Raw genomic sequence first — 23,007 nt, forward strand, 5'->3', positions numbered from 1 at the left:
TGACAGAAAACCTTACATTCTCCATAAATAATTTAGCAAAATGATTAATATTCCTTCCAAAAATGCAATTAACTCAACAATTTGAGGTTGTAATTTACATATGAATCCACTAGATGGCAGTCTTTTACCACCTCTGCTGTTCAGTCTGTTCACTCTGGTGTGTCAAAGACAATCAAAGTGAAGTCAGTTATCATTTGAGGACACACAATAACATTAATAGAATAAAAATAAAAAATAAAAAAAGAGCAATATTCTCTCAACACACAGATTTAGGAATTATGTGGATTCTTAAAAATTTATATATAGGTTATGTTAATCAGCATGGGAATATTTTTTAATTTAAAACAAAATTTGCTTAACAATCCAATTTACTTCTGCATTAGAAAAGGGGTTATTATTTTTTTAGATCTGCAAAGTTCTTTCAGAAAGCTAGTGTCAGTGAGTTCAATATATGTTTATGTCAAAGAACAAAAGCAAATGTTGAATATCCGTAAGGTAATCAACAATTCACAGAAATAATAATGATACCAGATCGTTTTTTCAGGTGAGAACTTACCAGCATTTATACTGCATTTTACTATCCACAATTTACCTGCATTTTAACCTGTTTTTTCCCTCTAAATACTCGTGCCTATATGCATCCCTCCAATCCTCACTAAGTCAAACCAGCTTTGTTTAAACAACTAAACTAAAATGTGAAGTATTCTGGCTGACAGACAAATCTGAGGCTGCCCCCGAATTAATATTTGAACTATTATTCTCTCTAATGAGACATCCATGTGGCTCCGAGATAATTAAGATGCCAGACAAACATCATGACTAATAGCCAGGATGTCTTCCCACATGCTTGGTTCTTTTTCTCATAGCTCCTGTCTACAACTGTACACTGAAAAAGCCACAAGATGCAGATGGAATTAAGCAATTTTGATTTTTTGTTCAGTATTTATTTAGCAACAGGTGTAATGGTACCGTATTATTAAACTCTTATTGTTTTATTATAGCAAAGAAGTGCTATTGATTTGTCATTTAATTTGTGAAACACAAATTTATTTTCCTTGAAAAAACGTCTAAACTGGACTACGTTTCCAACATGAAACTATTCTAGTAAAATACATTTTCTTTAAGGAGCCGGAAGGAGATAAGGATGTAAAAAAAAAAATGCTGGCACTTATTCCCGCTCTGCTTCTGGAAGTGATTATGCCTCAAAGCTTGGGTGAGTACACTGCAGAGACATGGGCGAGTGGGGGCAACATCTTGTGAGAAGGACACTAAGAGAAAGGGTGTTTTTGGAGAAACAGTCAGAAAAACAGACTTTTTTCCCCCACATGCTGCAGCTCTCTGTTTGCATGTGGATTGGAAGACGCTCGGCTCCTGTGGTTGGCTGTCCCCTGTGTCACTGCCTAAAAAAAAAACCACTTGCCAAGAGAAATGTCTTCTTTACAGGCTTTGGCTACCAGATGCGGAGAATAATGGATAAGAGTGCTGAGGGAAAGACAGGGAGATGTTCTTGGCCAGCCAGCTGCAGAAACATCAGCACATATTGGTGCACAAACATGTGCACATTTGCACAGTTTCCGGGCAGGGCTCCATGCAGGGCTGAAGTTAGGGGTGAATAATTCATCTAGAAGTTACTGCACAAATGCCACACACAGATTGGAAGCATTAGGGCCCTTTTTTATTTCCCAGAAAGCCAACAGGAATGACCAGACCATTTGGGAAGCTTTTATCCCCCAGAGGTTGCATAAGAAGAACTCAGTATCGGCTTTAATGTGAGCAGAGAACACGCGAGTGTGTCTTCCAGCAGGAGAAGCAGGAATGTGTCACAGCCACTCTGCAGCAAATAAACATTCCTCCGCTGCTGTGTCAGTGCTGAGTCCCAGCCCGCTGTCGCTGTAAAACACTGCCTGTAATTAAAACCAAAATCGAAGTATTTCTCCTTTTTGCTCCCAGCAGTGTTGCTAGAATCTGCTTAATTGCTGCTTCAATCAAAGGTTTTCTGACCTAATTGGTGAAATATTACACTACAAATACAGTAAAGGTGAGTTGAACACATTTTTCCATGAATTTGTTTTTTATCCTGACAGTTTGTTTGCAATCAAAAAACTATTAGATAAAATTCCCTTCACTTCTACCCAAGGTCGCTCTCACATGTCACACCCATCCCTCTGCTGAAACTTGCCAGATTGTGTCCCTCCATCTTCACGGCTCTGTTTAGAGGAGCCCGTCCAGTGTTTGTGAACACATCCTTCTCTCAGAAGTATATTGTGGTTTAAGGTTTCTCTGCGACGCTTTGTTTTCCATCCAAACCCCTCAATCCTAGCAGGACCCATTTGAACCCACCCTGGTGGTTGCCACTTGTCTAATCTCTGCTGGTAACATTTCCCAGACGTGTAGCTGTTTTATGTTTTTATGTCACTAAGTTACTCTTGCTGTCAGATCATTTCTGAACGGAGCAGAAATTGATAAGGAATATTATGTTTCAGCTGTCACCATTATCATTCTTTCACTATTACATTGTTTTCTTACTCTGATGAGTGAGTGGGTTCAAAGTACTTTCTTATTTTTAATATTTAGGTTTTTTTGTTATTATTTTGAGTTTCTGTGTTCACCCCTTGCTGTGGGTTTGGATTTAAACCGTTTAGTTTCAAGTGAATTAAGTTCTGTTTCTTTCAACTATTTGAGCCTTTTTTGCATTGATTTTGCCATATTTGTCTTATTGCATAGAAGTTTGGGGGAATATTAATAAATCAACCTTCACTTTTAGAAAAGAGCAATTATTCACAAAGCAAGTAACCCCGATCAAACATAGATTTATTAATATTATTTGTATAGTCAGATAGGTAGAATACTGTACAACTCAAATAATATAAAATAATATTTATGAATAAATAAAATATTAAAAATAATAAAACAATGTATTACCAAAAAATGTACAAAAGTTATTCATTAGCAGAAGAATTTTTTTTTATTATTTTAAGGAAAAAAAATAAGTTAATTATATGCAAGGTATGCACAAACAAACAGTTTAACAGATTAACTGTATATACATACAAACCATAAATAAACTCTGAAATATCTGTAAATATTTTTAAATCTGAATCGTGTATTTTTTTAAAAACAAGATTTATATGGAACAAAATGTGTGTTTAGACATAAATGTATTTCAGATGTTTACATGTGTACATTTATCTATATGTCTAGTTATTTCTGAAGCTGAATGTGTATTCATTAGTGGAGGAACAGGACTATAATAGATGATGGGTGTGGTAATACTTTTGTTTTTTTACTTCTTCTTAGTCCCTTTCCGATATTTCTTGTATTTTAAAACATCTTGTTCTGTCTTTCCTTACAAAGTTTATGTCTGAAATAAAATGATGTCCTTATGTCATGGGTGTATCAGAACTTGCATGTTACGGTGTGAACAGACGGTGTGAATTGTTTGATATGAATCCTTAACACTTCTACGAGCTGTACAAATGAGTTTTTTCTTAAAATTACTGTGACACCTCTGACGAAATCTACTCAACATTGAGAGGAGAGACACATGAAACATGGAATCAAGGAATCCAAGGTGAGTGGGATCACCTCTTGACTGATCAAACTTTATTGTTGACATTTTATTGCTTTTTTCCATTATACAGCCAACTACATTAAAAAATGACAGAAAATTCTTTTCTTTACGAATTATAATGTTTATTTAATCCTTGGTTTAAATTCCTCCATAGATATTATTATTATTGTATGAGTTTTAATGAATTATAATAGCGATTTAGTAGTTTTCTGCTCACAAGAAGTTTAGCTTAAGATGCAAAAATATTGACAGGAATTAAGTATCTGTCCGAAAGTGAATCCATACATTTTAAAAAAGGTGTAACTGTGTTATAAAGAATTAATTATAAATGTATTTGGCATCATTTCAATCCAGCAAGTAGTCATTTGAAAATGAATAACAACAGATGAGTTATTCTCACCATTAAGTTTTGAAAATTGGCAAAACTGTTGTGTTTTTTGACATTTTAAGGAGGCAGCCATGTTGGAATGAGGAGGAAATGCCCTTCTACTGCCCCTAGTGGAATAATGATGCACTACAGGGCAGAAAACGTGAACAAAGTCATATCTAATGAGTTTTTAAAGAAAGTTTGTATCATGCCAAAGAGTCAGGAGTCTCAGAAATGCATTTATAAAATATGAGAGTGTTTCCCAAAGGTCAGATTGTCACTGAACTTGCAAAAATCCCGAAACTGCACCTCAGAATCTACAGGTCTCAGTTACAACCACAAATGCTAAAGTTCATGACAATGAAATTAGAAAAATAGTTCATAAATATCCCTGGTTTGGACCAGTTTCAAGAGGGAAAAAAGGCTTTTCTCTCAAAACTGTCAGTGCGGATTAAGTTTACAAAGCTGCATCTGAACAAACCACAAGACTTCTGGAACGATGTTCTCTTAATAGACAAGAGCAGGGTGGAGATGTTGGCGTTAAAGCAGAGCACATGACTGGCAAAAACCGAACAGCACATATTGACACAGATAGTTCAACTGTCTGGAGCAACGGTGGAGGAGTGAAGCAAGAAATCCTAATCCATTCAAATAATTAATCCTGGACTAAAGAGAAATCCAAAAACACAAAGCTGAAATAACCTAAAAGTTAAACATTTTGCATGAATTGATTATAAAAAAAGAAATGATTTAAAAAAAATTATAATTATTGTAACAATAATTTGAACTTTGATGCATATGTTTGCAAAATCTTTAACCTGATGAGACCAAATTTATTCCATATAAATGTTGACCTGTGCACAAACTCTTTGCATAAAAGCAATCTTTTACTGCTGCAAAATAAATTGCAAGACTAAAAATTGTTTTTGAGCGCTTTAGCACTTTGACATAGTTAAATAAGTTGTGACACGAACCCATTTGTTATGTTTCTCTGAGGTTTCAATAAAGTAATTTTATTACAAGCCAAGCTTCATTTCTTTAATTCATCCGAGAAGCAAAAAATCTTACAGAAAATAAAAACGTGTTGCTTCTTTTGACAACCGCATATCATATTAAAGTTCATAAACCTATACAGAATGTGTTTACTCCAATGTTTTCATTTTTTCATACAAGAAAAGCCTTTCTTTCACATTCACATGAGGGAACACAGCCCAACCACAGACATCACTCTGATTGCTCACTGCGGTCGACTGGTCTCCCCACATTCCCTTCCACTCTGTTCAGAAAACCCCAAATCTGAAGACATGAACGACTCTGTTTTGAGATAGTCCTAACCTGTCATCCTCGGATCAGCTCTGATGCACAAAAACTTAAAACTATTGATCGGGTAAAGAGGTTTTGAAAACCCCATGTAGAAATCCATTTGCTTGCCTTTCTCCAGTGTGACAGGCTGAGGCAGGACGGTACGATGAAGTGATGGAGATGTTAGAAGGCCATGGCCATTGTGACGTTGGGAGCCTGTTACGCAAAGAACTGCCATCTGCTAGAAAGGTCAGTTGCTAGGGGATGATACTTCTGGACCGTGTCTGCCTCCCAGCTGCCATGCACACACTAACACACACACACATACACACTTGAGCGGGTGCACAAATTTTGATTAAAAAAAAAATCTCATATTTTGTTGGACATTCATAAAATTTGGAGTTCTTTTCTCTGGTTTATTAATCAGAATATGTGTGTTTTAAGCAAATTAGCAAATTACATTAAACATTTTTAATTTATTAATATTTGTTGGACCAAATACCTGAAAGTTTCATGAAAATTGAGGTAATTTTAAATTAAAAGCCTTAATAATTGTTGCCTGTCTGGAGCTTATTTTACACCAAAATATTGTCTTGTGACTCAAATAAATTAAATCAAGTTTGTGTATTTTTCCTTGTTTGTTTTGAGCACCTTTGTTCTAGACATAAATTCTGTTCCACTTTTTCAACCTCACCATTATTCTTGTGGAGTAGGAGTTAAAAATGAAAAAGTTGCTCTGCTTCTACTATCTCAAATTCTGTTCCTGTCTTGATAATTATTCTTTCAGAGTTACGATGATCATTTCTCTTGCATAAATCATATTTAAGGTTAACTCTGTCTGAATTAGGAGAAAACTGATCTTTTTTGGATTTACCCTTCTGAGACTAAATAGATTGACTGTAGCGTTGCGTTTAAACCAGGCTCAGAAACTAGCGTTTGAGCGACTATTACGTATGAAAAGTCTACTTAAATGGGTCTATATATATATATATATATATGCTACCCATTCAACGTCATGTAGTGTGTTGTGTCTGCATATGTGCTTCTGTGATTAAATGGTGTCAATTTCTTGTATCTACACATAGTCTTGAGATGTAACTTTTTTTGTTACCAATGACCTCTCCCCACAATATTGTAAACCTGTTGCACCTCATTTAACTTTGAACTGTTTGTGTGTATTTCTGTTGTTTGTCTGATCTTGTTTGTATTGTACAGGAACACAGTTTTGTCCGTCGGTGAAAGCTGTGCATATGACAATAAATCCATCTAGAATCTTGAATCTTGAAGGTTTTTGGTTTCCGTGTTGAAAGCTCTTGTGTTCATGCGTCCATACACAAGTATTTAAGTTCATTATTAGGCTCTACGAACAAAACAGAATTTAAAATGATATAATTCTTTTGTATTTTTATTGTTTTTACTGTTTATTTCCGCTTGTCTGCCACCTACAATAAGAAAATGTAAAAGTGGTGCAAATCCTACAAATCTTGCTCCAGGCTTTTTGTTTTCACAGCTCTGTTCCTGTAAATCTTGGTGACTTATTAATCAGACCGGGGACAAACAGAAATGATTAGTTTCTTCTTTGTGATCATGTTTTAAGCGGTTGGTTCCTCCATGTTTTGAAGCAGGGGCCTCTATACCAAATCCAAGTACACGATTGGTCACAGTGCTGCATGTTAAAGATGATTTGTGATGTTTGTACTCATGAGTTCCTCCGATACATAATGTAAATGTTGATCTGAAGTTTAGCATTAAAACCTAAATGATTATAAGTTGAAAAAAATAAATATTGTTTCAAGTGAAATAATTTCTAAATAATCTGAGCGATGCTGATTTCAATTACTACAACCATTTGTATACATAGAAATCTTATTTATTTTTAAATCAGTGATACACTTTTTGCAGAAAGAGTAACAAAATACACAAATTTCCTTCAGTCATTTCTAATCGAACTGTCAGGACACCGTTTCCCACAATGCATTGTTTTGTAGTCACAAGGTAGCTCGCAGTCAGCGCAGTACCAGATTCCCACCTGCTCTCGCCTAGAGAGGCGCCTCTTTCTCACAATATTTTTATTATGATTGACGTGTGACATCAAAGCAAAAGTTACCCAACATGCACTGCAAAACAGGTGATCTGTGCAGTGCTGCGTCCGCCTGGGTGATCTCTCAAGGTGCACATACACCAGTAGCGTGTGGTGTGTTTAAGAAAACGATCCATGCGGTTTTATAAACGCGCATCCAGCTAGTGTTGTACTCACTGGACCAGCACCACACACGCAGGCTGGGACAGGGAGGAAATTCTTCTTCCTGTGTGTTTTTATTGTTTATTAGAGCTCGTCCGCCACTTACAATAGGTAGAGGCTCGAGCGCAAAGTAGACGCGGTGCAAATCCAACAAATCTTGCTCCAGTTTTTTTGTTTTTGTCTATTTCTTTAAATGTCAGTCTGGGTGTCAAATTTCCCAGCTTGGGATGAATAAAGTATTTCTATCTATTTATATTAACCTGACCGGGCACAAACCACAATGATTCATTTCTCCCTCGTGATCATTTTTACAACAGTTGCTACTTCGGTGTTTTAAAGGAGGACGCGACTCACAAGCCATTTCCAAATCACAGTGCTGCGTTCAGCTGGGTTGAACATTCAGTGAGCGCCCGATTTGTACGTAGAGCTCACAATCCGACTTAAAAACTGAGGGGCCTCCGGTCACACGGAAGACGGCGTCAGAATCAATCTATAACCAGAAGTGTGAATCGTAACTTTAGCCGGTTGCGTAAGCGGAAATTTCCTAACCTTTACAAATCCCTTTCAAAATGATATTTTAAAACCTTTTCAGAACTATCAGGTTTCACGCCTTCAAATGAAAATAAACAGTAACTTTTTTTTCTCATCAAATCATAACACCATCCTGTTTTCTAAACCTAACCATCACCTCCCCACGCCTAAACCTAAGCTCTCCCTCCCCATATTTTTTGCTTTAATAATAGCCCAGCCATGATTAGAACTCCTAATCTGAGCGTCACAGAGAAAAAAAAACGTTTAAAACAGAGAAAAAAAGGAAAAAGGTCCAAAGCTTAGAACGATATTTTTGTTGCTGCCGGCTCCGGCACGAGGAGGGACTTCCGGCTATGAATTTTTGGCCACCATATTTTCTTCTCTGTAGCCAGATTCTCTTGTAAAAGCGTGCACAGCAGCACGCGATCACGTGGACGCAGAAGCCCCAAAATTCTAGTCTGTGTGTTTGCATAGACTTTTCATTGGGAGTGGCAACATAAATACCAGTCAACGCAGCCAATGTGTGAGCACCTGGACTCGGTATAGATGGCGTCCTTTTCGATAAGCGGAACTGCAAACTATTGGTGAAGAGATAATGAAGTTTATGTCGGAATAGAGCTGTGAAATTAAAAGCCTGGAGGAAGATTCAAGGTTTTGCACCGAACCCATCTCAACGGTCGGTACATGCACTAGTACCGGGTAGCGACATTCCAGTGTGAACGCAGAATGCTAAAAGTGCGATCAAGAACATCACATACCCGGTGAGTACGGAGCATAACAAGAAGATGGATATCGGAGTAAGTGATGGCATAAATCAGTGCACCCCGGCTTCAGTCATCTCATTATCAATGAATGGTAGATGTGTCACTAAACCGAACAATTGTGCTGCATTTTCACGTCTCCTCTCACTCATCTGACTCCCTCCATGCCTCTTAGCTCCAGTCTGCTCTCCTCCATTGGAGCTCCATAAAGACTGACTTTTGTGCTGTTGTTTTTGTTTGTGCCCCTCTCACCAGGCCTGCCTGCTTGCCGCCTGGCAGCCCCGTGTGTCAAAGGTGGCCGCAGCAGAACAGACTGTGGGAACAGCCGGTTAGCCTCGCTCGGTCTCCCGCTCCCCAACCGGAGGGGCAGCCATCAATCCCGCGCACCCCCTGCGCACACACCCACACTGAACCAGCAACACAAGTAAACTCATCCTCACACTAAAATCCCACCACGCTCACACCCTCTCCCAGTAATCCTCGGAAGCAATTTCATCTCGACTCGGGTGGCGGCCCATTGTCGCCAGCCCCTTCAATCTTTCCTTATTAACTCTCGCTTTGTCCCGCATCCGAGCTTCTGGACTCATCTCTCCTACATTCCGATCAATGCTGCTCCCAGCACTCCCAGGCAACCTCCATTCGCTAATCCCACTGCCTCCCCCACCAGCATCAGCGCTCCGAGTAGCTCTTACTGTTTTTTCCCCCAAACCTGCCGATCACCTACTTGCAGACTAAGGTAGGGGCTTTAACTGCGTGAGTTTTCTGAGGGCAGAGCGCAAAGGCGGGGTGGGTAAAAGAGGAGGCGGCCACAAAGTGACTCCAGCCCAAACAATTAGAACAATGAGCCGGGCCAGTAGGGGGCTAACTCGCTGCGTCACGCCTGGACGGTGGGGTATTTTGTCAGTTTAATGAATTGTCCATCAGGCCAGGGCCACATCGCAGGCTGCGCAGGGAGAGGCCAGCAGGGACCCAGACACTAAGTCGGTATTTATTACACTGCCTTTGTCACTAATTGAGCTAATTATCACTGACTCCTTAGCACTCCCACAGGTTGCACCCCCTTCATTCAGTGTTTCCAACAACTCTCCCACCTCACTCTGATGCCTGGGATTTGAACTCTGCCTTCCCTCTCATTTTTTTTAAATTTGCCACTTTCTCCCACGTTTGCTTTTTTCTGTCTACCTATCGAGGTCTTTTGCCCTCCTTTTTAATCCAGACTTGTGTCATTGTTTTCAGATGAACAAACTCCTGACTTTTTTTTTTAATTAAATCTCAGCTCATATCTTTTCCTAGCTTCTTTTCAAAAATCAAAGATAGAAAAAATGTCATCTTTCAGCTGTTTCAGAGAGTTTAATCCCTTAATTTGCAGATTTGCCAACATTTACCTCCTGATGAGACCACTGTATGGATTTCACTTTAAGATATTTACCTTTAAATATTCAATTTTCTAAAGTAGCAACTACAATTTATTGTAAATTATACAGTTTGTTGTCATTTCTATGTGACTATCTTCGAGTTTACTCTACCAGCGCTGCATAAAAACTTGGATTTGTAGATTTTAGATATTTTTAGTTTTGGATTGTTCCTCTTAGATATGTGGCCGTCAGGAATCATCTACTCTGTAAGAAACTGGACTTGTGTCTGGATGAACAGGCTGTGGTTGGGATGTTTTGTGAGCTGAAGAAGGAGACTGCTTTGGTGGTAGTAATAGGATTAGGAAAAGGACACCCATGGACAGGCTTTTATGCTCACTTAGGGTTGTCAAATTCTCCAAAACATGGACCACATCACATCATCTCCGAGACATCCAGAAGCACACTTTAATTGAAAATAGACTTTATTGTTCTATCATACAATAAAAAAAGGAAACAACAGGGATCTAAATCTCTTAACCAAAATCTAAAAACATCCTTTGACATTTCTCAGTATAAAAATTCATAAAATAAATATTTGGATTTACATCAATAAGGAAGAAAATATTCAGTGCATGACCAAACACAGCTGTGTGTTTATTTTTAACAATGAACAGGCAAAGAAGTTCTGTTTCTAGCGACTTTAGAAAAAAGCAAGACGTAAAAAAAGATTTCCTGATTTGACACATATCATTTGGCAAACATGCACACAACATTTTATGATTATTTTCTGTTCGAACAGAGAATTTTGGTTATCTCAGCTACTAACCACATCAGCTGTTTTCTTTGAAACATTTTCTGAAGCCATAGATTAAAGTTTAAGCGTAATTGTGACATTTTGCTTTTTAAACTCATTCCTTCGTTTGGTTAAAAATCCCCATCCTTTGATTTACAGTGTATTGATATTATATTCAAATTTTGTTTCCTAACTGAGATTTATTCGGTTTGTGTTTATCTTTTATGAGTCACATCTTAGTTACATAAAACCAGGAACAGGCTGTAATTGGAAGCCGCAGATCAAGGTTTAAGGCTTGTTTATCTCTGGAGGAAAACAAACAAAGCTTGGCACGAATATTGGAAACGGTCGATCATAATCACAGAGGATACAAGATGGGAACCGACCCATTTCTACCCGTCAACTTTTCCAGATTAATGTGGGCAAAAATGTTATTTAAATATACCTCCAATCAATTAAATCATTTTTTATTAAACCAATAGAAAAAGCAACAAGTTTGTTTTTTTTCTGTTTTTAAAAGATGCAGATGAGTCTGTTTTGTCTCAATATTTGGGCTTAAATAGTCATCACGAACCATATTTGAAGGTATAAAGAAGCTTCTGGGGTACCCTGTTCACATTGTGCTTTTTTTTTATTTTGATGCCACAACGTTCCCTGCATGCTTTGTAGTTTCTTTCTCTGCTTCAACCTAACATCTGTGTCAATGTCCTTCTCTGTCTTTTTTTTTTTTTGTCAGCGTTCTGTTTTATGAAAGTTTTTGTTGTGCTTTCTGTTATTTTCTGCATTTTCCCGTCATCATAGACACTGATGCGATGTCCGTGTGCTGGTGCAGTTCAGACAGCTGACGTGACAGCACCAGTGGAAAGTGCAGTGGCAACGTTCGGTCACGGCCTCACTCCGGGTCTTAAACCCACGCCCACAGCAGAGCAACTCGCACCCATCCAGGCCTGGAGAAGAACTGTTGCACGTTCTTCCAGAGGTTCCTAAAGTGCCGGTTTTGCTGTTATGGGAGCAGAAGTTTGGTGACTTCTCAAAATATACGAGGTCCATAGTAGAGGGAGGCTTGTGAGCTGGGTTTTCTGGCTCTAGGTGTCTTGGGTCAGCTCGGTGAGAGGCCCGGTTGCTGCCCTTGTTGGCATAAACCACTCTGGAAGCGCCGTCAAAGCGGTCCTTGAGGAAGTCTCCCACTGTGCGGAAGCTGGGTAGGCGCATCCAACATGTGCGCACGGTGCAAGAGCCCGACATGCCGTGGCATTTACACTCCTGATGCATCTCTGTTGACACAATCTGATGAGGGGAGACAATAGTTTAGAACTTCATCAGTCTTTCCTGACAGACCCGCGGTAAAGCCTTACCATTCTGCCTGCTTCATTGTTGTGTAGGTTGATGAGGTAGCGCAGATCTCTGCCCCTCTCACTAGAGTCCACAAACTCACGGCTGAACACCCGTCCAAACTCCACGTTGTCACTGCAGCCCCCCCAGTGCCAGTCTGGCCCGCCGGGACCTCTACGACGATAATCGCATGTGCACGACTCAATGGAGCCCTCTGAGCAGGATCGGGCCACAGCATGGGTCACTCCTGCGCTGGTAATGGCAAATACAAATGCCGTCTCACGGCAACCTGAATCAACAAGACAGACATTTCCTATCTGATTAGGGTCCAGCCTTTCAGGTTTGGATCGGCCAACTTTTGCCCAAAACACATTTGCAGACAAAGCCTTTAAAAGGGTTCATGAGATTCTATTGGATCCAGTAAAAAGTTGTCTAAGTATCGCCTGTTAGGAAAGACAAGAGAGGCTCACCACGATTGACGATTTTGCCAAAAATTGCCGGGCTGTGGGTGGTCGGGCAGTTCCAGCGGCGGTTGCGGAACTGCCACTTGCACTCCTTTATGGCAGCATGCAGCCCAGCGGCGATGGCGTGCAGGATGCCAGGATTCTGCCGAATTAGTCGGCGCTGGCGACGACTCAGTAGAGCGAGGCTTGGGTCCAGGACCAACTGCACATTCTTGGAATTGGTAAGAAGGTTGGACGAGGAAGCCACATTGACAATACCCCTGGCACAAGGACAACAAGAACAAGGGAAATCAGGGGCCGGGAGCTGGCAGTTCATGCATGTTGCTCCTAATGTGACCCTCTAAACTCTTAAACTGGTGTCTCTTGGCATCCCATGAGTGTTGTGCTTTCAAATTACAGTTTTCATTGTGCACTGCAATAATAAACAGTGGCACATGATGTTCCAAGATCATGGGGAGACGGTAAGACTGACTCACAATGCATGCTAAAGACTCCAAGGACAAAAAATATCTTGCTTCTTTAACCTTATGTTTTATATTTGAATTATATAAGAAAATTATGTTTAAAAAAATATGTTTGCTTATTTTATATACTAATAAAGCTGGATTGTCACATTTTAAGTGGGGAAAAAGCAGAACAAGATCTGATTTAGAAAAATTTCAACAGAAAATTTGCATTTCTGACTAAAATATCAAAGATTTTCTTAAGTTTGAAATCCCTTAAAGATTATTTTTATTTATGACAGAGGAATTCTTTGTTTTATGGTGAAAATTTAACAAATAAATAATTTACCTGTTAAATAATAAGACAAAAAATGATTCATTATGTTAGAAATATGCAGGTATTACATGATCATAACAGTTTTAAGGATTTTTAAATATTAGATCAAGCACTTAAAAATGCAGGCTGTACATTTTTTTTATTTATCCCTGTTGGATTGATGATGCTGGCCTTTAAAAGGATGCAGCTCTGAATGCTGGTGTGGCCTGTAAAAAGGTTCAACCCAAACTGTGGTGAGGTGAAGCCTGGGAAAAAATAAAACATCAAAATCTTTGGTTTTTGAGTGTTTTCCCTCTTTTCCAGTTGTTTTCATAGATTGCATCTTGTTTTAAATATTTGAATACGAAAGGAATCACAGGCCACCGCAAAAATCTGTTTCTATATAGTCACCCTGCTTGCAATGAAGATGTTTTTTTTTTCTCCCTCAAATACGCAAAACAATATGTGAGAATTACAGATCCAGATTGTGGATGTGGGGATGTGGTGTCTGTTTTAGATTTCAGGCTGCTGTACAGACAGGAATGTGCAGCATTAGATCAACATTAGAACTCAACCAAAATTTCATTTAAATCCAAGGCTGGATGTTTCACTCAACACTGTATAAAAATAAAAGTAAATCAATTAAATTAAGTGAAACAATATCAAGCAAAAATAAATTAAGACTCTCAACATTTTTTTTTCGTTTGGCTCAGATGGAGACTTTTGGAAAAACGTGGCCTGAACAAACACATTACATCTGCATGCTGCGTGGAATGCGGTAACCTCCGTGACTGCACAGCACAGCAAAGCAAAGCGGGGTCTTCTCTGCTAAATTGCGGGGTTTGAAGTTGCAGGCGCATCCCCTCACATCTGCTGCACTCACCACCACCGGCCGCTGTTGTTCACTGCCCCCGTGCCTGACAGCGAGGACACCAGCAGGATGCAGGCGGCTTTCACTCCCAGCAGCAGCACCAGACTCCTCATCGCGACTATCATCGAGAGAAAACCCCAATTAAAAAAAATTAATTCTTACTCCAATAAAAAAATATATTTTTTATGACTTCAACATAAATCTACACATGCAAGCACCTGGAATGATCAAAACAACATGCATGCTGTGCAGGTTTGTGTACTCACAGTCCGGTGAGAGGACCTGCAGACTTTGGCAGCCCTAATTGACTTAAATGGATCTTAAGTGGAGACAGGTTGTTGAATGATGTGAAGCGTCCTGGCAAGATGCTGCTGCTCTAGATGTCCTCTTCACTCTGTCTCTCTCCGCGATGCTTTGCAAGGCGCATTGAACGTGTGGGACAGTCCCGAAGACTTGATCCCCTCGGTGACTGATAGGCAACACATTCTTCTCTTATTGAGCGCTACGAGGGGAATAAAAAAGGGATTTGCAGCCCTCATCTCCCTCTGTTTTTTTTTCTTCGCAGTCTTTTCAATAGGACTGGAGGGAGGGATAGTTAATGCTCTTCATAGGGTGCACAATGAATAAGGAAACACAAGAGAGCAAAAAAAGTGGAAGAAAGAAAGAAAAAAACAGAGCAGTCCACTGTGTTGCGCATATTATTTGTGGAATCTCACGGTCATCACATAATCCGTGCGTAAAAGTGTGCGTCCAGGAACATTTTCCCACTGGCCGTGCGCTTTCTCCCGTGCGCCCTGCAGCAGATGATACAGATGCTGCGAGCGCGCCCGCTTTGGTTCTCGGGGCTGGTGTCACGGTGCAATACAGTTACAGCGGAATATGAAACTGCCCCCACCACCACTTCTCTTTTTTTTCTTTTTAACGCGGTGCTTGGATTAGCCTACTCCCTGACCGCATCTCCTCCTCTTTCCAAATGCGCTCTGCAAATATGCGCATGACAAAGTCAGTGGCCACTTAGTTTTTTTACAGTAAAGTCCTCCTTTAAAACAAGATTACATCAATTTTCTAAGATTTTCCTTCACAAGGCAGTAAAACCATCAGCGCCGGTCTTCACAGACGCACTGAAAGAGACAAAAACGCCTTGTCCCATTACTCATGCCGCCTGCTGGGCTTCTTAAATGTTTTTTTCCTAACAGCAGAGATAATTTATGGTCTACAATCAGAAGTTTTGATGCATGATGAACAAGTCAAAGAGGGGTATGCATAGAAATAAGAAGCAGCCCTAACATCTGGCTCGCAGACCTCCCTCGATGACACGCAGCGCATGTGATCACAGTTCGAGCCACTTCGCAGCATCTCCATCAACCTCAGACACTGAGAGGGTTTAAACTCCTCCAGATTTGATCCCAAAGAGACATTTTTGACAGTTTTTCAACAGATTATTCGTCCTGCATCCATCGCAGGCTGAGAAATCTTTCTCCTCCTCGCCTCTCTCCCTCAGATGACAGTGAAAGGAAGTGGGCTTTTGTCAAAAAGCTTTAATGACAGCCATCCCTGCGTTTATGCTCTGGTCTTATATGAAGGAGCTCAAACGGGTTTCCTGGAGCAGTCATGCGACACCGAGCAGATTAGAGCTTCAATCCGGATAAAGGGAGGCCTTTTATATACAAATCAACTTCAAATCACTTTTTAAGCCACTTAGATATACACACCAAGGCAGAATGCTAATGCACTTTTCATTGCTGCAGCTTAGGGAATGGAAGGAGATTAGATGAATTGGTGTCACTAAGCGAACCGTGTTCGAGGGGGGTTTTAACTTAATTTTATGAAAGTAGCACACACGCACCTTTGGGCTGCATTTGGGGTGTTTGCGGGTTTCATTGAGCTTTATTTGAATTGGGATCAATTTGTTGATTGATAAAATGCCAACGCTGAAGTCCTAGGCAACTACTTTTCCATTCAAATAAATTAAGCTATTGTTCTAAATTTAAGCAATCATATCACAGCATTTTTTTATTTTAAATAGAGATTGACAAAGTTATTTCAAATATAACAATGAAGAACAGACGCTCACATGGAGGTGGGAGGAAGGGGGGGACCACATGACCAAAAACAGTATTGTTGGAGGGTCTGTGAACGGAGCCGCCTGCCTGCTGCTGCCTCCCCGTTGTACAGTGTAAGCTGTATTTACCCCCTCCCCCTTTATTATTTAAAATAACCCATCCCTTTATGCGCAAAATCATCCTCAACTTTCTCCTTCGCGTTTTCCCCTTCCTCCAGGGGAGGAAAGACTCTGTTTTTAATAGGAACTCGTTCCCAAGCGTGGAATCACATTCATTGATGGCTTCCATTCTGTCAAATATAAACATGCGACTGATGCGTAATTGTGCCAGACCCCGCTGCGTGCCAGGGCACCCGTGCGTAAAAGTTTGGAAACGTGATTTTTACGCGCCTGAAATCCAACTACCTTCTGTTGATCCGGCGCTTCATATTGGCCAATATTTAGCAAACAGTCGCCTGTAGAGGCATCTGCTCCCCTCCCCTCTGCCCCCCACCCCTCCACTTTACTCTCGCCCCCGAGCTTCTCTGTTCTCCGTCTCACTCCTCGGTGGTGCATCGATAATAGGCAACTCCACTTTTTTTTCCAAGTTATTTTTTAACATTCTTTCTCAACACTGGACCTAATCACCAGTGTTTTAATGTCACGTCGCGTTAGAAGCTTAACAAAATGGAGCTTTCCAACAAACTCCGTTGGGACCAATTCCTGATTTTGGCAGCAGCACTTATGTCACCTGCATTAACGTAAGTGTACTTGAAGCGCAGGAGAGATCTGATGTTTGTTCTGCACCGGAATGTTGATAGTTACTAAAAAAAGTTTTCCATAAAACCAGAAATTTTGCATTTTTGGCTAAAATGTGATTTCTTTGAAACTGATTTTGAAAAGGTCTTCTTTTCTATGTCTTATGACACCGTTGTATTTCAGTCTATTTCTGATAGCTCAATAGAGTTCTTGCTATTGAAATCAAGAAACATATAAATACATTAAATCTTCTGTTGAGATTTTGAAAATATATATGAAATAAAATACATGAAGCACCCCCCAAAAAAACTATTATTTGTTTTACTTGAAGTTTTTCAAGTTTTTTATCAGTTTTCTGGACCATTTCAGTGTGTTATGAACTTTCCTCACTCCATAAGTCCTCCGAATGATCAGCTTCTGACCAGTTCTGATGATAGCCCCCTTCCCACCAACCCTCTCTTCTTCTGCAGAGTGCTGTGCAATGATATCCTCAGCCTAAAGATGGCAGGAGATCCAGTTCTGACCCCTCACTCTGTGTGTTTGAGGCTGGCAGGCCTCAGCAAGCGTCAAATGCGGATGTGTGTGCGGAATCCAGATGTGACAGCATCTGCTCTGCAGGGCATCCAAGTGGCCATCCATGAATGTCAGCACCAGCTCCAGGATCAGCGCTGGAACTGCTCCTCTCTGGAGGGCTACAGCAAGCTGCCTTATCAGAACACCATCCTCAACAGGGGTGAGAATTTTGGGGCAAACAGAAAGAACATGATGATGATGACTTGGGGCTTTTTCAAAGTGTGCCTGTCATTCATCCAGGTTTTCGCGAGAGTGCCTTCTCCCTGGCTTTGTTGGCAGCGGGTGTGGCTCACTCTGTGGCGTCGGCCTGCAGCATGGGTAAGCTGCGGGGGTGTGGCTGTGAGGCAAAGCGCCGCCAGGACGATGACAAGATCAGGCTGAAGCTCACGCAGCTGCAGCTGCAGACTCTGCAGAAGGGAGGGGTTGGCATCGACATGACCAGGTCACTGCCCTCAGAGTTAAATGGGCACCATGGCAACCTGGCCACCAACCTACAGGCCGTACATCCCTCTGCCTTCATCAAGCCTTTATCAGATGAACTGAGTTCAATGCAGGACACCTGGGAGTGGGGGGGCTGCAGTCACGACCTACGTTTTGGGGACCGTTTCTCAAGAGACTGGCTTGACTCCCGTGGATCTCCCAGAGACATCCACGCTCGCATGAGGATGCACAACAACCGTGTGGGACGACAGGTGAATAATGTCGTTCCTGGTGTGTCTCATCTGGATAACAGTTTGAGATTATTTTGCTGACATTGTGTTTCTTTGTTCCACAGGTAGTGACGGACAACATGTCCAGGAAGTGCAAATGTCACGGCACATCTGGGAGTTGTCAGTTCAAGACCTGCTGGCACGTCTCCCCAGAGTTCCGTCTTGTGGGATCTTTGCTCAAGGAGAAGTTCTCGTCGGCAGTCTTTGTCAACTCCCAGAACAAGAATAACGGCGTTTTCAACCCCCGAGCAGCAAACAGCGCCGGCGGAAACCCTGGGGGGTTCAACGGGGGCCGTCGTCGAAGCATGTCCAGGGAGCTGGTGTACTTTGAGAAGTCTCCCGACTTCTGCGAACACGACGCATTTTTAGACTCTCCAGGAACTCAGGGACGCATTTGCAACAAAACCAGCTACAGCACAGACAGCTGCAGCTCGTTGTGCTGCGGCCGCGGACACAACATCCTCAAACACACACGCAGCGAGCGCTGCAATTGCCGGTTTCACTGGTGTTGCTACGTGTTGTGTGAGGAGTGCCGACTGACAGAGTGGGTCAACGTGTGCAAGTAGATTCCTAGTTGTGGCTGCTTTTGCCTATCCAGGATTCAAGATGGCAAGCCAGTCCCCTCTCCTATTTTTGTTTTTTTAGGCTTTTGTGTGATTCTCACAGAGAAACTGTTTATCCGTCCCTTTCCCTTTTTTTGTTCCATCATCTGGGATCTATTTTCTCTTTGTAGCCGCTGTTATTCTCAAAATGCCAAGTCAGAGATTGAAGAGGTGACTCATGTCGTTTGTCTTACCATGGCCTGTTTAGTCCTGCACTCCCAGCCAATAAAACAATCTTCTCTGTCCCACCAAACAGGAGAGCGACCACAGGGAAGCATTTCTTTTCCCACGTGTACATCCTTTTTTTAAAATCTTCTTGTACAGTAGCTGTGTGTTTTGTTGTGTACATTTATTATTGTAAATTAATTCTTATGAATTGTAATTATCTTAACATATTTTTCTTTATTTTCAATGGTCTGAAACGACAGTTTCACCCAATTTATCACCGTTTCTTGTCTAATCTTCATTTATTCGTTATGTATCATGTGTGGCCTCGACTCGGACTCATTGATGATTGGGTCAGCTTCAGAGACTCAGGGTTTTATGAACAAAAAGGTGTTTTGAGGAAATGTTAGGGGATTTCATTCTAAACATGCACTTTCAGGAACTTGCTATATATTCTCAGCTTTTGACTCAAGAGTTCAATCTTTCATGTCCTTGTGTTAAACATCAAGCTAATAGCAGTATAGTATTTTTTGTAAAAGGAAATGTGTTTTATTAACTACTGTAAAAATAGAAGTGTGCCCTTTTTCTGACAAATCCAAAATATTATCTGTTTTGTAAAAGTGTCTTTCAGGTTTTTTTTAAGTATTGGCCTCTCTTTGTCCCATTTATTACTAGTAGATGTCAAAGTGGACCTTTTTATAATCTAGAAAGGAAGTTGAATGATGGTTGTGGGAGGTGAGCTCAATACACTAGAGCAGGGGTGACAAACTCAATCGCACAAGAGGCCAAAATCCAAAACACACCTTAGGTCGCAGGCCGACTTAAGCTAAATTTTTAAAACTCTAAAACCATAACCTTTTAACATAATTATAAACTAGATATATAGCATTACTTTAGAAAATTGTTAGTGTGAATGCTTTAAGCTCAATTTGGCTGCTGAAGATGCTAGTGCTGACGGCTGAAAATGCTGAAATTGATAGCTATTAACATTGAAGCTGATAGCTAAAAACGTTGAAGCTAATAGCTGAAACCACTGAAGCTGATAGCCAGCTAAATATTAGCCAAATGCCAAATTAGCCTAAAAAACTTTTTTTAAAGTTAGGTTACCCAAAACAGCTTACATGTAGCTGAAAAAAAATAGCTAAACATAAAAAATATCCTAAAAAACTGAAAAAAGCCTAAATTAGCCAAAACAGCTAACATGTAGCTGAAATATTAAACTCTAAAACAGCCTAAAAATATTAGTAAATGCCAAAAAAATTCGAAAAAGGTCAAAGAATGCCCATTTTTAAAACTTTAAAACCATAACTTTTAACATAATTATGAATAAAAAAGATAGGAATATTTTTCAGAATAAATCAACTTAAACCTTAAAAAAACTTTCAAAATTTTACCCTTTATAAAATATATATATTGTCAAAATTATACAAGTTAGAAATAAGCGCAAGGTAACATCGGGCCATTAATAACAATAAAATAAAAGATCTGGAGGGCCGGATATAATTACCCGGTGGGCCGGATGTGGCCCCCGGGCCTTTACTTTGACTCATCTGCACTAGAGGTGAGAGTCTTCATGGTCCCTTCAAGCTGGGAGAATGGCTGCGGGATATTGTTTCCTTAAAGTATGACTTTTATTACCGGAGAGTCGCATCAAACGCACAGAGACTGGGGGTGATTATACCAGTCTTTGCTGTGCAAAGAGCATCCGAGGGGATCATCCGTCTAGAGTTCATAGCCGGGGACAGAACTTGAACCATGTGTTGCTGGGACCTTTGAACGCAAGTTACCAGGGAGACAAGTCTGCACAAATCTCAAAATATGCACACAAAAAACGTGCTTGTGCACAAAAGCATTTGTATGTTGAAATACTGGTACAAGTGCACAATCAGAAACATACACATAAACTGTAGATTTAGCAAAATGCTAATGTCACCGCGGGACTCAATTTATGAGAGTCACATTCCTGGATATTGTGGATAATCCAGGCTGTCTCTGCGCGCAGCATACTGGGGATACCTTTTCTGCCACATTGGATTTAAGGCAAATCAGATCCCGTTAGTGTGGACTTTGGTGAATATCGCTCTACATCTGAGGAATGGCGGACCTTGTGGCCAACTACTCCTTTTTTGTGTTGTTGAGGGGGGAGTAAAAGGAAAACTGTGAGTGGTATAGAATGATAAGAGGTTGGATTTCTGGTTTGCATTTCTTCATTCCTGTATCATTTCACCCTGGAGCTGTTGCATGAGAGAATTTCCTGTCACTGCTTCTCCCATGTGTGAGACAGAGGTTGGTGGACAGCTTTCTTTTTCCTTCCCATTCTCCCCCCTGTAAGGAAGAGACAGATGCATAGCAACACATACACTATCCCATGAATAATGACATCCAGACCGGGTCGAAATTAAAGGGAGTCAGGCAGAAAAGAGGAAGTTAGGAGAGATAAAAGTTACCCACTGACTGGCAGGGTGATTATATGTATAAAGTAAGAAGATTTAGTGTGTTTCGTTGGATATAAAAGTGAGGGGACAGATCCACACTGGTGGTGCAGCTGAGATGCAGAGGTAATGGACGAATACTTTACGGAGAAGGGGCGAATAAAGTGTTCTCTATATAAATACATGGCCCAAAACATCTGTGCTCAACTCCCCTTTCATTTTTTGATGTGGGACAGGCAGAGGAGGAGAGCAGGAGAGAAAACACAAGGAGCCAGCTACCCAGAACATCAAAGCCCCTGCCCTCAACGTACAGGCCCTCATTAGTTCAGCTAGCAGAACCAACAAGACTTGTGATTGTGTTTGCTGGGGTGCACGCTGGCAGACACTTCAGAGGAAAGGCTCCCTTCAGTCGTAATTCCCCACCCTACCTCTCCTGCCACTACCCGAGCCCGCTGTAACCCCCCTGTAACCCTCTCCGAGCTCCAAACTCAGCCTGCTCCCCCACCAACCACTCCACCCCGTAATCTGGTCTGCAGCTGCAAACATCTGTTCGCCTCTTTATTCCTCTGTCTTCACCACCGGATTGATAAACACATCTATTACTGGACCAGCGAATGACGTGCAACAAAGTGGAATGGCAAGGGATTCACCTTTTCCCCAGCTGGTTATGGGAAGTCCCTTTCTTTGGGGTACTTCTTCAGGAAAAAGATCTCTGATTTGTAGTTCATCTGAAATACTAGCAAGTGGTACAGCTATATCTGCAAGGAGTCTCTGTTGATTTCACCTGATAACACCAACCAAACTACACAATACAGACCAGTTATGGAAAATAGATGCTTAAACAACCTGCAAATCTGTCTATGTTTTATTGCCTCCTGTCTCCTTATCATCTGTGACACAAAAGTGGCAGATGCCAGGAAGTATCACTGGGCATCCTATTACAGTCAACCACTTACTTATTCATGAGGATGATTCCTGTGTTAATTATTCACGTATGTTTGCCTGCGGACTCTCTGTTACAGTTTACACTGGTTTAGCTTGTTGGGGTTTCTTTGCAATTTCATTAGATGTGTTATTTTTTAAGAGGGCGTTTGCAAATTAAGTGTTCAAGAGAAATTGCTTGTTAAAAAATGACAAATATGCATTTCAATTTTAATTGACTAATAACCAATTTGCTTGATTGCTGGAATACGTTTTTTTTTTTTATCAAACACAGACAAAAATGCTTTATAAAATGAAAAAAATTACATGATTTTTAACAGAGGGGTCAAAGTTGGCTAAATCATTATTCATTTTCTGCATAAAAAATAATTTAGAAATATTTTGATTTGTAAAAAAAAAAATACAAAAAACATTTATGTTGATAACTCAAAGGTC

General features: G+C 40.6%; 3 protein-coding genes across 7 annotated transcripts in view; 2 read left to right on the top strand and 1 right to left on the bottom strand.

The window, feature by feature from the left end:
- The window catches only part of ikzf4 (IKAROS family zinc finger 4), a 27,894-nt gene extending 13,410 nt beyond the window's left edge, over positions 1-14,484 (top strand). For 3 of the 5 annotated variants that reach the window (XM_036212711.1, XM_024293060.2, XM_036212714.1), the window contains exons 9-10: positions 5,380-5,489; positions 9,030-10,134. In XM_036212711.1, the coding sequence (XP_036068604.1) occupies positions 5,380-5,415 (36 nt within the window). In that variant the 3' untranslated portion in view covers positions 5,416-5,489; positions 9,030-10,134. Of the gene's footprint in view, positions 1-5,379; positions 5,593-9,029; positions 10,135-14,190 lie in introns of those variants that run through there. The other 2 variants (XM_036212712.1, XM_036212713.1) reach the window with 2 other exon arrangements.
- On the bottom strand, positions 10,594-15,897 carry wnt1 (wingless-type MMTV integration site family, member 1). Its single transcript, XM_024293063.2, has 5 exons — positions 14,615-15,897; positions 14,361-14,466; positions 12,725-12,978; positions 12,278-12,543; positions 10,594-12,209 (listed from the first exon to the last, which is right to left on the bottom strand). Exons 2-5 carry the CDS (start codon positions 14,459-14,461, stop codon positions 11,718-11,720), a joined length of 1,113 nt encoding a protein of 370 aa, XP_024148831.1. The 5' UTR covers positions 14,462-14,466; positions 14,615-15,897; the 3' UTR covers positions 10,594-11,717.
- Positions 15,898-16,958: 1,061 nt separating this feature from the next.
- On the top strand, positions 16,959-19,359 carry wnt10b (wingless-type MMTV integration site family, member 10b). Its single transcript, XM_024293062.1, has 4 exons — positions 16,959-17,150; positions 17,619-17,881; positions 17,962-18,413; positions 18,497-19,359. The coding sequence occupies exons 1-4, from the start codon at positions 17,077-17,079 to the stop codon at positions 18,995-18,997; spliced, it is 1,290 nt and encodes a 429-aa protein (XP_024148830.1). The 5' UTR covers positions 16,959-17,076; the 3' UTR covers positions 18,998-19,359.
- Positions 19,360-23,007: the final 3,648 nt, after the last annotated feature.

The sequence above is a fragment of the Oryzias melastigma genome, linkage group LG7 (genome assembly GCF_002922805.2).
Source record: "Oryzias melastigma strain HK-1 linkage group LG7, ASM292280v2, whole genome shotgun sequence".
In the NCBI taxonomy this organism is placed as follows: Eukaryota; Metazoa; Chordata; class Actinopteri; order Beloniformes; family Adrianichthyidae; genus Oryzias; species Oryzias melastigma.